General features: G+C 46.7%; 1 protein-coding gene across 4 annotated transcripts in view; it reads right to left on the reverse strand.

Moving 5' to 3' along the window:
• Nucleotides 1–8,734, reverse strand: part of PCBD2 (pterin-4 alpha-carbinolamine dehydratase 2) — a 46,984-nt gene extending 38,250 nt beyond the window's left edge. Inside the window, exons 1-2 of one of the 4 annotated variants that reach the window (XM_070234291.1) lie at nt 8,371–8,734; nt 5,409–5,540 (exon numbers count right to left, since the gene is read on the reverse strand). In XM_070234291.1, the coding sequence (XP_070090392.1) occupies nt 5,409–5,540; nt 8,371–8,637 (399 nt within the window). In that variant the 5' untranslated portion in view covers nt 8,638–8,734. Of the gene's footprint in view, nt 1–5,408; nt 5,565–8,370 lie in introns of all 4 variants that reach the window. The other 3 variants (XM_023617671.2, XM_014730670.3, XM_070234292.1) reach the window with 3 other exon arrangements.
• Nucleotides 8,735–11,040: the final 2,306 nt, after the last annotated feature.

The raw sequence follows: 11,040 nt of genomic DNA on the forward strand, positions 1-11,040 counted from the left end.
AGCACACTCCACTTTGGCGGCCTGGATTCAGTTCCTGGGCACAGACCTACACCACTCGTCTGTCAGTAGCCATGCTGTGGTAGTGGCTCATATACAAAAAGAGGAAGATTGGAAGCAGATGTTAGCTCAAGGCAAATCTTCAGGAAAAAAAGAACTGAAAAATGTTCATAACCTATTGAGCAAACGAAACAGAATGTATTTTTTACCTATATGTTCAGCAAAGACTGAAAAAAAATATATGTAACACCCAGTGTGGGCTGAACTCTCTTAAGGGAGAGAGGGGACCAGTTCTGATGGTGGCTCCCTCCAGTTTATAGAGTTGAGGCCAGGAAAGGTGCTGCCACTGCCAGGAGCACATGGTGCACAGAGGGTCTTCCCTAACTCCCACTAACAGCAGGGTTGCAGCAAGATCTTACCAAGATGTGCACATGCACCTGGAAATGCCTGCACACAATAAAAAATTGTAGGCCCACCGGGCTATAAGGAACATCTTCACATATCCATTTTGCATACATTCAGGACTATATCTAGAAGATAAACTTCTAGATTAGGAGAATGGGTATGTGCATTTTAAAAGTTGACAGACACTGCCCAATTGCCCTCCAAAAAGATTATATTAACCATACTCCCACTCTTCACTCTCCATCCCCCACATCACAGCTGTACTTCCCTCCTTACCAGCTTACCATGGTGTTACTCCCTCTCCTACACACGACCTTATTTCCCTTGCCCCTCTGTTTGTCCATTGCACTCATTTAGCAAAAGTTCAGCCCTTGTTAAGCCCTACTCTGCACCTACTTCAAGCCTGTGCCTAAGCCCCTAAACATGGCTGGACAAAACACAAAATCTCCACTTCAAAGGTTTGACCATAAATCTCCAGTGACTCTGAGAACTGCTCAGCAACCGGCCACATTTCTCTGGTTAGTTCACTGTCTTAGTCTCTATCTCCAAGATGACTATTCCACTCCTTTTCCTATCTTCCCAAATCTCCAACACTCCTCCCTCCAGACCTACTCATTCTCAATTGATGACCTCACTAAAAAAATAGAAGCAATCAGGAGAGAATTACCTCCTCTTCTCTGGACAAATGCAGCAACCTACATGCATCTATATGCATATACTCTGCCTTCTTTCCTATTACAATGGACATACCCTACCCTGTGCCTCCATCTGTCCATTCGTCCCTGCATTCTCTTGATGATCCAGGACTGTGCTCTCCCAATTATCCCCTGACAACTCTCAAACTGACATCTCCAGCCTGAGCTCAAACCTCATATAGCCAACTGCTGACTTGATATCGCCATTTGAGTGACTAATAAGTATCTCAAACTTGACATATCCAAAACAGGATTGTTAATTCCCTACCCCACCCTCCACCCCATGTCCCCCAACTCAGTAAATGATACCAGTGTATCACCCTTCACCTTATAGCTTGAACCAAAATTTTGGGATCATCCTTTACCTTCCCTTCCCCCACACCCAATCTAACAGCAAGTCTTGATTGTTCTATCTTCAAATATATGAGGAATCCTACATTTCTCTCTACTCTACTGCTACCTCCATAGTCTCCCATCATCTTTTGACTAGCCTACTGCAACAGTACCCTATATAGTCTGTGTGCTTCCACTCTTGCCTCCTACCATCAGTTCACAGCAGAACAGCCAGGGTGATCTTTTTAGAACATAAACCAAATCATGGCATTTCTCTGCTTGAAATTCTCCAATAGCTTTCCTTCATAGGACAAAATCCAAACTCCTCACCACGCCCACAAAGTTCCAGTGCTCTGGCCCCTCCCTCTCTTCAGCCTCGTCTCCTACCAGTCTCTTCTCCTTCCTGACCATTCCAGAACACTGGCCTTCTGGCTCCTCCTCAATCATGCTAAGATCATTCGCGTCCCAGGAATTTTGTACTTGCTGTTCTCTCCTCCTGGAATGCTCTTCCTTTGGGTCTTCACATGCTGAGCTCCTTCACATTATTCAGGCCTCAGATGTCCCCTCCCCAGCGAGGCCTTTCCAGACCAATCCATCTTAAATAGTGTGCTCACCCCTCCATTACTCTCCATTCCAATATCCCAGTTTATTCCTCTCTATGGCACTTATCACTACCCCAAATTCTATTATGTATTCATTTGTTTATTGTCTATCTTCACCACTAGAAGGGGAGCAACATGAGCTTAGAATACTAACTGGCACAGAGAAGATGCTTAATATTTTTTTGAGTTAATGAGTATTACTTTTACAGTAAAAATTAATGTTTAAAAATTTTAACTGCAGGGGGCTGACCCCGTGGCCGAGTGGCTAAGTTCGCGCGCTCCGCTGCAGGCGGCCCAGTGTTTTGTTGGTTCCAATCCTGGGCGCAGACATGGCACTGCTCATCAAACCACGCTGAGGCAGCATCCCACATGCCACAACTAGAAGGACCCACAATGAAGAATATACAACCATGTACCAGGGGGCTTTGGGGAGAAAAAGGAAAAAATAAAATCTTTAAAAAAAAAAATTTTAACTGCATGTACAATCGCCACATTGTGAATAAACTATACCTAATCAGGGGCCAGCCTGGCGGCACAGTGGTTAAGTGCACAAGTTCCACTTTGGTAGCCTGGGGTTCGCCAGTTCGGATCCCGGGTGCAGACATGGCACTGCCTGGCAAGCCATGCTGTGGTAGGCGTCCCACATATAAAGTAGAGGAAGATGGGCACAGATGTTAGCTCAGGGCCAGGCCTCCTCAGCAAAAAGAGGAGGATTGGCAGGAGTTAGCTCAGGGCTAATCTTCATCAAAATAAATAAATAAATAAACAAACTATACCTAATCAAGAAAGACTAGAAGAGAATAGACAAAAGATGAAAGTAGTTAAAATGGGAAATTGTTTTTATTTACATCATATTTTAATGTTTTATATGACTGTTTTATAATAAAAAGCAACAGACTTTCTGTCCTAAATGAAAGCTAAGTGAGGCCCTGTCACTGGCAGAGGGTCACCACTGCATAGATCAGTTGTAAGAAAGAGAAAAGCAGCCCCTGGCACATGGAAGCTGGCCTGGGACTGCCAACTAGGGCTTGGTGTTACTAGGAGCTGGCCTGGCACTCACTCCTGGGCCTTGATGTTGTACATAAACATCAGACAAGGCCACTCTGTGACCATGATGGATTAAGACAGAACTAAGACCACTCTGTAATGATAACTGAACACAGACAAAACATGAACACTGCCCAAAACATAAAATACTATACATATCCCACTCCTGGCTAACAAGTGACTATTGCTTCTTTATCAATTTCAGCTTTGGCCCCACTGTAGTCTGTTTTCCCTATAGGTAGTATTTATTAAAATACTGAATTACAGAATTACTCATTTTCTGACAGCATCCAATCCGGAGCAAAACCCTAATTCCTTAAAAACCCTCCAAAATTACTAATACAAGTCCAAATCCTGTAATAAGTCTTTCTAACACTGTCTCCCTGAGATGCCCACAGTTCCCTATGGTGTCCGTTCTCACTTGCTGCAACAAACAATAACCCCAGCTTATTCAACTACTGGTATGTTCCTGGTGGTCTTTGGCTGGTGGGCACTGACAGTTGTCATGACTCAGTTGCCATTACAGGTTATGTACAGGCAGAAGTCATACGAGCCTGGCTGGAAAACTGATCCCAGCACACAATCTCAGTGCTGGTTCTCTGATACATTCCCTGACATCCGCTGATTTTATCATCTGCCTCTTTCTCCTAAAAGCGGGTGAAGGAAAAAAAAAAAAAAGTCAAGTTAATTAAATGTCCTGGTGAATAATGTTACAATTAATCAAGGATGCCCGGTACAGCTTCCCTTCCCTTCCATTTCCAAAAGTCACCCTAAGCACAAGGTTAGAGAGGGGCTGAAGGACTGACTCATGGGCAGAGCCTAAGGCAACACTACTCAAGTACTTTAAGCCACATGTTCAAGCCCAATAAATTAGCCCAGGCTTAAAGAAGTCAGGCTGTACACATGTAAGAATTTTAATAAGCTTGGAAAATGCTACCTAGAGCTTATACACAAGCTTACTGTACCAATGGGATTCCCTGCCACCAGCCACGGAGTGCTAAGCCCCTGACAAGAGCTGTCGAGCACATGGGGCAGCAGGGCCAGGGAGTCAGCGTGGTCCACTTTCCTCAGAAGCTGGAGCCTCACCGTGGAAGGCTGGCAGCCAGATGGACGGAGAGCAGAACAGGGCATGCAGCTCAGCGGAGCCAACGGCATTTACTAGGAAAACATGTCAGAAGTTTCTCTGGTGGAAATCTGGTCTTCACACACCCTTCCAGAAACTAGCAAACACTGTAATCAATGTCTGCATTTATCAAATGCCGGTTTTGTACCCAGAACTGTTAAGTACAAGAGAGAGTTATTTAAGCAAACACGGTCTCTGCCTTCTAGATGCTGACACCTAATATAAATAAAAACAATAAATCTGTCCAGAGGATTGCCAAACTAACTGAACAAACGTGAAATAGTCAAAAGCACTGACCTTACATAAATGCAATGGAGTAAGAACTGAAGGGGAAGTCATCAGAGATGACTCTCTAAACAAGGTGGGGCCCTAGTGCAACAGTTACCTTGTTACGGCTGAGTGTCCAACGGGGAGGTCAGCTTTTAAGCAAAGCTTCAATTGGGCTATGGGGCTTGGGGAAAATGAGCCAATCAGAGAAGAGGGTGCACCTTGGGAGATGATTTGGAGACAGACATACAACTACAGGGAGAAAGAAAACTCAACAACCATCTAAGAAAAGTAGGGGAAATCAGTCAAGCAGGTGTAGGTTTCTCAACCATTTTATACATGCCCCCTTCTGATAAACACACAAGCTCACACTCCATTTGAATGTATTTAGAATTTGAAAAGGAACTAAATATCCTAACCAACACCAAATCAAAGCAATAGTGGTTTCAGAATTTGATTTTCCAAATCATACAAACCATCCCCTTCCCCTGGAGCTGAGAATCACCCAGTGGAGGCAGCACCTGTCAAGAAGGATGGAGTACCTATCACTGAATTCTTTCCTCATTTTTTGAGGAAGATTAGCCCTGAGCTAACATCTGCCGCCAATCATCCTCTTTTTGTTGAGGAAGACTGGCCCTGAGCTAACATCCATGCCCATCTTTCTCTGCTTTATATGTGGGACGCCTACCACAGCATGGCTTGCCGAGCAGTGCCATGTCCGCACCCGGGATCTGAACTGGCGAACCCTGGGCCGACAAAGCGGAACGTGCGAACTTAACCGCTGCACCACTAGGCTGGCCCCCATCACTGAATTCTTGAGGAAGAGAGGATTTGGATCCTGGATCCACACGGGACCAGACAACCAGTAGTATTAGAAAGAGTTACAGCCTAAGGTGACAAAAATAGACCATGGCATTAGCAAGAACATGTAATAATTACCTGATTAAAATTTTTGAAGGAAAACTCTTTGTAGATGGCGTCTCTCTCACTTAATTCCGACCATCCTGCTGCTTTAAGATCAAGTATAACTTGGGTCCTCTCCTCTGCTGTCAACCGGTGAGCGTCTGCTGACTATGGAAACATCACACTTAATATCTGAAATGTAGAGGTTTAGTTAAACTCAAACAAACTTACAGTTCTTTACGTTATGTAGAGATGCAGGAAAAAAGTCTTAAAAGCAACAATTTCCAACCATCTTTGGTTCCTTTGTTCTCAAAATACAAATTTCTCAAAAAATACACACAAACACGGTTAGCTCTGTACAAAATAAGCTGCCTCCCTGGTATGTTGCCTCGCCAGCCCTCACCACTGCCTCAGACTTCACAATTCAGTTTCTCTGGTTTATTATCGATACAACTGAGATTTATCACCACCACTGGCCGTTCTTACCAATGACCATTACCAATGGCCAGCATTCTAGGACTTGAGAAACTGAAGTAAACACACCCACCCCAGGAATCCCTGAAAGTCCACTGGCAGGACCAGGATTAGAACTCAGGGCTCTAAGCGCCTGGCCTACTGCTCTTCGGAAGGTCCTGCACCACCTTAGTGGCCTTCACTGCTTCCTCACATGAGTCTTAACTATGTGAGTTCACTGTACCCTTTCAGATCTGATGAAAACCAATCCCCAGAAAGGAAAAACAAATGCACATTTACATAGGATTTTGTATAACAACTTCTGGGGGTCCACAGCCTCTCTAGACTACAGGTGAAAAGCCCTTGCCTTAGTGCAGTGAGTTTTCTCAGGGTCCCAGTAAGACACACTCCCTCCACAGTCTGGCCAGAGCACTGTGTGCACCGTCCACCTTGTTCCTACTCCCTCTGGTGATAAAATTCACAAATCCAGAGTTCTGTTTGTTAACAGGCCCACATTTCCCACGCTATTTGCTTTTTAACTGAAAGAACTCTAAACGTCATGGTCAGAGAGAGAAGGACACTCTAGTAAAAGTGAGAAGAGCTTCGTTCTTATTCCAGCATAAATGCCAACCAACACCTCCTGCCTTACCTCTTTGCAGGGCTACTGTAGGCTCAGGTGAGAGAGGGACTGTCACCCAGAAAGACTGAACTAACATGAGGGCCTCTCATCAAAGAGCAAGCAGGGGCTGAGGTGAATCCTCCACCATGACACTACAACCCACTCCCACTTCAGAAATCCTAAACCCTTGTATCACTGACATTAATGTAATTAAGAGGGCAAAATAAGTAAACTTAAAGACAACTTATTCTATGAAGAGGGGAAAAAAATGTAATGAACCAATTTTCTAGTTTCTCTTCCTTGCTAGGTCAGCTACCCTTCCCCACAACTAACAAAAGAGAAAAATGAAAATACCTCTTAATTAAATAAAAATATTAAAGGCTTGTTATCAAAAACCATTTACTATTAAGAAACAAAATACCTGTTACTAGTTTTACAATGATGGTTCTGAAAAATTTCACACAAATACCTATTATAGGAAATAGTCTAAAATTCTTATCAAACACTTAAATATTTTAAGTTAATTCACAGTATTTTGGGAAAGAAATGGAACCATCTGTGTCCACACTGAGCAGTTGCAAAGAAAACTATTAACTGTGCTGTGGGTAATGCAGCAGTCACCTGGAGTCTGTAGAATGTGCTGGGCTGTTTTCCTCTGCAATCCACATCCCCAAGGAGGTCACTCTGTGCTCATCAAAGACATCTGCCCAGAAACAGGGATTGTGTCCAGGACAGTGAAACGGAGCCAGTTCAGCTACATAACACAAATGGTTCCCTTGGGGATACACCCTCTGCACAACACTTTGTGGTGGGTTTAATTTTTTTCTGTGGGAGTTGGGGGGAGGGACAGGCAAAAGCAGAGGATTTGGAGATAGTAAAGTTGATTCAAGACCTAGCTTTGTTACTTTTAGCTGTGGGATGCTGAAAAATCACTGAGCCTCCTCATGTCCATAGTGGGGATATTCCAATATCTACCTGCTGAGATTTTTTCAAAGGCTTAAAGGGATCTTGAATATGAAGGCGGGCACTCAGCATAGAGCCTGGCACGTGGCAGCCATTCCAATCACGTATTTGCTCATTCCTCCCCAAACCCCATAATTTTACTTGATCACCAGAACCGTGGGTAGTGGCACACCTTGGGACACACCTAGGTGACAGTAAGCACTTGTGTTCTCACCTTAATGGCCACGAAGCAGAGTGTTTATCTTACTCCTTCATCGAACTATTTTAAATTTCCTCTATTAAAGAATTTCAAACTGCCAAATGGGCCTTTGCTGCACCTTAGGAAAATGAAACGGTGAGTTTAATGCACCATCTTCCCACTAGATGGCGCTGCGTGCTAAAACTTTCCCTCAAGTTCATTGGCCCCAATATACTGATTTGTAAAACAGGAAAACCGACCGAACGCGCCTCAGAAGAGGAAAGAAGACATGTGTCACCAAAAAAGATAATTTATTAATAATTCCTCCAAAAGTTAACACCAAAACAAATCAGTTAACTCAACATTCAGTCACCTGGTTTATAGCGAGCGCCCCGCGACGGAGACGGTCCCTGCTCTCAGCGAGCGTACAATCTAGAGGACCGAACAGCACCTCTAGTCACATCAAGTGACCCTAAGCATCAAATACTTTTATAATTACTTTTCATAATTACTTTTTTTTTTTTAAACAAATCTCGTCCTCGTTTGTTTTCCGGTTGGCAATTTCGTAGACTACGAGGGGCTTTTAAGCCAAGGGAAACCGGAAGATGCTGAGGACACCCCGGTCTCCGGCCAGCGCGTGGGCAAGTGCCCGGTGCCCAAAACGTGGCTGCCCAGAGTCCGAGGCCGAAAGCCGGGCCCACTTCGGGACCTGCCGGCGCCTCGCGCCCCTCAGTCGGCGCCGCGGGCCTCGCCCTCCTCCCGCACCGCGGGCCCTGGGCACTCACCATGGCCGCGAGGCTCGGGCTCCGGCCTCGCAGTGCCGCCAACAAGAGCCGCGTCGCCCCGCGCGCTCCCAGCGCCGCCGCCATGGCCGCCGGCCGAGGGCTGCCCGGCGCGCTGCCTGCCCGCCACCCCGGCCACCTGTCCGCGGGGCCGGTCCCGAGCCGGGGGCCATGCGGCCAGCTCCCAGCCGCCGGCCCGGCTGCCCCGCACGGCCCAGCCCCGCCGCGCAGGCCCAGGACAGCCCGTCCCCGGAAGGCCCCCAGCAGCATTGATGGTCGCCAACTCTGCGGGCAGCCGGGCGGGCGAGGTGTGGCAGGCCCCCGCAGGCCCCCGCCGGCCCCCGCCGCTCTCAGATCCAGCTCTGCGCCGCTTCCGCGCTATCCTCGCGCGTGTGCGGGTTTCCGCTCGGGCTGGGGAGGTAGGCCGGCCGGCGGGACGCTAGGGTTCTCTCGGCGCTTAGGCTTGACCTCCGGTTCTGCGCCTCGATGTTGAGCCTCGGGTTACCGCAGGCTCGCGGACGGTCTAACTGTGCTGGGCTCCTTCCCGGGCGGTGGGGCGAACCGTCTGCGCCGGCGGAGGATGTCGAGGACAGGGGCTGGAATTGTTGCGTTGCCGGTGGATGCTTGGGGACCACTCCCTTCTCTGCTCTCGGGGGGGCAGTGACCCATAGTGACTCAGATCAGGGGGTTGTAAGTCAGGGAGTCGTGGGTTCGAATGTAAGCTCTAATGTGTCATTACCTAGCTGTCAAGGCCTTGGGCAAGCTGGCTCATCTGCATTTGCCTGTGTAAGAGCATCTGGAATACCTAGGTCAGTGCTTTCTAAAAAGCACAGGCGCAGCCAACAGTAGGCACTCCGGAGATACATGTGGACAGATTTGGATAAGTTTTCTCATCACTTTTTTGGAGAAGAGAGGTATTCTTTCTTTTATATGTGTGTATTAATATTCTCATTACTTTTGCCTTTTTTTCTTGAGATGTAATTCACATAAAATTTACCCTTTAAAGTGTATAATTCTCTGATTTTTAGTATATACACTTATTTTTTTTTACTAAGTAGTTTAGCCAAATTAATAATATAACCATTTTTGCAGAGGACATAGCAGGACACTTGAGAATATTTAAAAGAGAGAGAATTTAGTTCAACTTAGTTGTTAGCAGTTTTATTTCCCATATGGATTGAAAAAAATAAAACCTACCTCAAAATAGCCTAAAATTCGGACTTATGGCCCAACCCACCTTCTTCCCTTTTGCTCACATGACAAAACTCAGGGGAGAAATCTCGCTAGAGACCCTGATTAGATGTCACTGGTCTCAAGGCATTTATCTAAGATGCTCTAGTTTCCTTTGCCTGATGCCTCAGGTGAACAGAGACTAGGGGTGGAATTAAAGGTGGTATTTCCAATATTTACATTGGGTGTATATGATCATGAGAAATGCTCTGCAAACTTGCTCATCAAAGTGAGAACTGAAAAATGAACTGGTAAGTGTGAAGTAACAAGTTAGATACCCCTCATCGTTTTCAGTAAGTTTACTTTCATTGTTTTCCTTCCCTAAATCCACTGTATGATACTGTGGCATCTCAGCTCTAGTCTTGAAAGCACCAGCAGCAGGATGCTAGTCGGGCCCAGGGGAAGTGATGTCCACCTTAGGGGATAGGGAGAGCTTCACATGCTGCTCTCCAATTAATAGGATTTAAATCCCTTAGCAAAGATTTACTGGGCATGTCCTCTGTAGTGGACACCGTTGGGAAGAGCAGTCTCCTGCTCAGTCTTTCAAGCCCTGCCCGGCCACATAAGAATGGGCCTTGGGCCTGGAACACTTCCTTACCAATAGACAAAGAGCCCTCACAGCCTGTACCAGGCTTATCACCTTGTATGGGGATATCCTTCCCTGTTTCAGACTCAGTGTGTGCTCCTTTGTTCTGCTTAAGCATGTCTGTCATTAGCCCTGGGGCACGCCCTCCCTTTCAGTATTTCAGACTCCATGGGGGAGGGGGAGGGGTCCTGCTAGAGGGACACTCATAGGCCTTTGGCTGCCAGGGAGCACCCGCTAGCCATGAGGGACTGATGCACACTATTCGAGCTGATCTTGCTCTGTCTCTTCTCTGTGAATAAAAATGCTGTTCCATCCAGTTCTTGACTGTTGTTTTCTTTGGTGGCTCTGATATCAAGAAGTAGCGGGCTGGGCCGGCCCCGTGGTGGAGGCGTGCTCTGCTTCTGCAGCCCAGGGTTTCGCTGGTTCAGATCCTGGGCGTGGACATGGCACCACTCATCAGGCCACTCTGAGGCAGCGTCCCACATGCCACATCTAGAAGGACCCACAACTAAAATATACAACAATGTACTGGGGGGATTTGGGGAGAAAAAGCAGGGGAAAAAAAAAAGAAGTAGTGGGCAGTAGTTGGCCCTGGTGGCTGGCATTGTGATGATCTTTGCTATCCTCTATGTAGTTGAAGGTGCCCCCCGACCCCACCCCCCACCCCCCGCATTGCATACTGCTGCGGCAGTGTTTTGCTTGGTGTTCCGCTCAATAGACACCATGCTGGGCTTGGGGTGGTTTAGCCGGTCTTGGACCACTTCCTTCTCCCTTCTACTTCCCTCTCCTTCAGCACCAGTGCTTCCCGGGTAACCATCTCACTTGAACCTTTCCTGGAGGCAACAACCCTGCTCCAG

Source organism: Equus caballus, chromosome 14 (genome assembly GCF_041296265.1).
Source record: "Equus caballus isolate H_3958 breed thoroughbred chromosome 14, TB-T2T, whole genome shotgun sequence".
Taxonomy (NCBI): Eukaryota; Metazoa; Chordata; class Mammalia; order Perissodactyla; family Equidae; genus Equus; species Equus caballus.